Source organism: Grammomys surdaster, unplaced genomic scaffold, assembly GCF_004785775.1.
Source record: "Grammomys surdaster isolate TR1022 unplaced genomic scaffold, NIH_TR_1.0 174, whole genome shotgun sequence".
Taxonomy (NCBI): domain Eukaryota; kingdom Metazoa; phylum Chordata; class Mammalia; order Rodentia; family Muridae; genus Grammomys; species Grammomys surdaster.
The window spans coordinates 3836871-3840375 of record NW_021604622.1 but is presented as its reverse complement, the minus strand read 5'-3'; the positions used below and the strand labels follow the sequence as shown (position 1 = coordinate 3840375).

The 3505-nt window shown below is 42.8% G+C and overlaps 1 protein-coding gene across 3 annotated transcripts in view; it reads right to left on the bottom strand.

Annotated features, from left to right (window-relative positions):
• The window catches only part of Nup155 (nucleoporin 155), a 54346-nt gene extending 50841 nt beyond the window's left edge, over positions 1 to 3505 (bottom strand). For all 3 annotated transcript variants that reach the window (XR_003711414.1, XM_028767623.1, XM_028767624.1), the window contains exons 1-2: positions 3269 to 3505; positions 141 to 278 (exon numbers count right to left, since the gene is read on the bottom strand). Coding sequence is in view for 2 of the 3 variants with exons in the window: in XM_028767623.1 (XP_028623456.1) it covers positions 141 to 278; positions 3269 to 3422 (292 nt within the window). In the remaining variant the exon portion in view is untranslated. The remainder of the gene's footprint in view (positions 1 to 140; positions 279 to 3268) is intronic.

The window sequence follows — 3505 nt, the reverse complement described above, 5'->3', positions numbered from 1 at the left end:
ATATATATAAGTAAATAAATCTTAAAAAAAGAAAACTCTTAAATAACTTATAAACATTATGTAAACAGATCAAGAATTATAATAATGAAAATGACTAACCTAATATTTATCAAATAGCTAAATACAAAGCAATAGGATACGTCCAAACTGTTCAACCAGCTCAGGCGGGAGGGGAACTCTTCGGACAGTGCTGATCTCTGGAAGGCTGGGCACTGACAGTAAACCTGGTCCTTGCAGAGGGTAATCCATATCGGACATTCCAGAAACAGTAGGACTGTCTACAAAAAAGATAAAACGAAGCATTTATATACAGCAATAAAGTACCAGGAATAGTTGATAACAAGTCAAGCTACCCTAGTGCCTATGATGTCTCTGAGTTCTGACCTATCACAAACTGGACCTAAGAAATCTCACTATTACAGGATGGGACAACTACTGCTTTCAAAAACGAGACGAAGTTATCAAGAGTGGAAATGTAGCTCAACAGTATTTGTCTAGCAGACATGAATCCCTGGGTGTGACTCCTAGCTGAGCATAAAACACAGCATAGTGGCGTACACCTGAATTCGTAGCTCTTGGGAGGATTTGAAATTCAGGGTCATCCCTAACTACAATTAGAAACCAGACCCAGTTACATTAGATCCTTTCCTAAAAGACAACAAAACAAGGTTCACACCAAACAATCCATTTTTCCTCTTTAGATTTCTCTCCCACCAACACATCACATACAAATACCGATAATACAATACATCACTCAGCAGGGCGGTGGTGGCACACGCCTTTAATCCCAGCACTTGGGAGTCAGAGGCAGGTGGATTTCTGAGTTCGAGGCCAGCCTGGTCTACAGAGTGAGTTCCAGGACAGCCAGGGCCACACAGAGAAACCCTGTCTCAAAAAAAACAAAACAAAAGCAAACAAACAAACAAACAAACAAAAACAATACGTCACTGGAAGTTGGTGGGGATCCAGACTGCTCTCAATAAAGAATTCTTCTAGTGCTTCCTATCTCTTGCTTTATGACTCAGATCCTAGGGGCAAGAGTGGGCTGGTCTTCTTGACCTGTCCTTCAGGACACTGAACACTAGACCTGACCAACAAACTAATTGTTCCAGGCACCTTATCAGGGCCTAGTTCATAATACATGAATCTTGGAGGAACTGACATTAAATGTTGATTACTGAGCTGGAGAGATGGCTCAGTGGTTAAGAGCACTGACTGCTCTTCCAGAGGTCCTGAGTTCAACTCCCAGCAAACAGATGGTGGCTCACAACCACCTGTAATGGGATCCAATGCTCTCTTCTGGTATGTCTGAAGGCAGCTACAGTGTACTCATATACATTAAATAGATAAATAAATCTTTAAAAAAAATACTGATTACCATGGCTGAACAATCATGGTATGCCTGCCCCAACATGGTTCACTCATGTAACTGTTCACCTCTCCACTGGGTCCTTTCCAAATATAAATCTTAATCCTAAATACAATTTCAATAGAACAATGCACATAGGAAATGAAGCAGAAATACAAAAGGGGGGCACAACTCTTTGACAGATGAGACTGTGAATGGTCAAGAAAAATTTCAAAGAAACTAAAGACTTCCTCTTTTTTTTTGGAGCAGGGTCTCACTATTGTTCTGGTCAGGCTAGAACAGGTAGTACAAACTGACCTCAAACTCAAAGAGATCTTCCTGCCTCTGCCTTCCAAGTACTGAAATTAAAGGCATGTACCACCATGCCTGACTACAACTAGAGTCTTTCACTAAGAACTGGATGGAGCCAGGCTGTGATGTTCACACCTTTAACCCAGCACTTCAGGGGCAGAGGTAGGCAGATCTCCTCTGAGTTCCAGGACAGCCAGGGCTACACAGAGAAAACCTGTCTGGGAGGAGTCTGTTAGGTAGAGAAGGAAAAAAAGTTAGATGAGAAAGGAATTAGTGTGAGAAGGAAAGTATATTAAAGAGATCACACATTTAAGAGGATCAGAAAGCAAAGCATAGCCGGGCAGTGGTGGCGCACGCCTTTAATCCCAGCACTTGGGAGGCAGAGGCAGTCGGATTTCTGAGTTTGAGGCCTGCCTGGTCTACAGAGTAAGTTCCAGGACAGCCAGGGCTACACAGAGAAACCCTGTCTTGAAACTCCCCCCCCCCAAAAAAAAAGAAAGCAAAGCATGGAGGGACAAATGCAGACAATACCAGCTAATAGGTCAAACAAGTTTCATAAGGCAAGCTCATTTGTTAGTAGTTGTCAAGTACAAAGAATATCTTTGCTTGTGGTATTTTTCTTTTCAGTATTTCACGACAGGGTTTTTCTGTGTAGCTCTGGCTGTCGTGGAGCTCTCTCTGTAGAGCAGCCTAGCCTGGAACTCACAGAGGTCCGCCTGCGTCTGCCACCTAAGTGCTGATATTAAAGGAATGAACCACCACTGCCTGGCTGCTTCTAGTATTTCAGGTTAAAAATCTCTTAATAGATTTTTTATAAGTCATTACTCTTGTACTTTGGGCTACTTTCCATTGATTATTCTATTTAAGTTGCCCCCATTTTTTGCTCACCAAGTCTGCATCTTATATTTCCCTCCAACTTTCATCTCACAAGAAACATTTTGTAGTAATTAATGTAACTCCACAAACCTTTAGCTGGTTACAAGTTTTAAAAACTTCCAAGTTATCTCCTCGCTTCTACTCTCCCTGTCATTGAACATTCCTACTCCTGTATTTCTTTGCTAGTTACACTTACAAATATACTAACGTTACACACATGACATGACTCAGAGAACGTGCCAGATTTCCAAATTTTCTGCGTGGCTCGTAACTGAAGCAAGACATGTACAGAAATGGAATTTGAATCAGAAGATTCTCCTCATTTGGACTTAATGAGCTTGCTCTTACCTCTCCGAGTATCTTACAGTGACCAAATTGTAGACAAGAACAAATAAGCAATAAAAACTAAAAGGTGGGGCTGGAGAGATCGCTCAGTGGTTAAAAGCACTGACTGCTTGCTCTTCCAAAGGTCCTGAGTTCAAATCCCAGCAACCATAAGGTGGCTCACAACCATCTGTAGAGATCTGAGTGACACTGTACACACATACATAAAATAAATAAATCTTTTAAAAAACCTAAAAGGTGGTCGCGGTTCGTCAGGTTTTCAAGAAACCGAGACCTAATCTCTGAATGTCCACGCGGGCACCAATGTACAGAGAAGGACTAAGATAGAGGATTCAGACTAGAATTCTTTGGCGGAGAAACAGAGCGTCCAATGGACCGATCACTCACTTGGGGCCGACACCATGAGCAGCTCAGAAAGGTCCGGGTACATGCGGTCTTCTTGCAACTGTCGGTCAATAAGCCTCCCCGCATTTTCCAAAGCTTCCTGCAGGGAGGCGGCCGACGTAGAGGCCACCATCATCGAGCCCAGCACAGATGGCATGTCGGCAATCGCGGTCACCGCGTTACAAAGATACTCCAAACCCGCGGAGAACCGTGAGAAAATCGAAGAGAGTCCAAAACCGC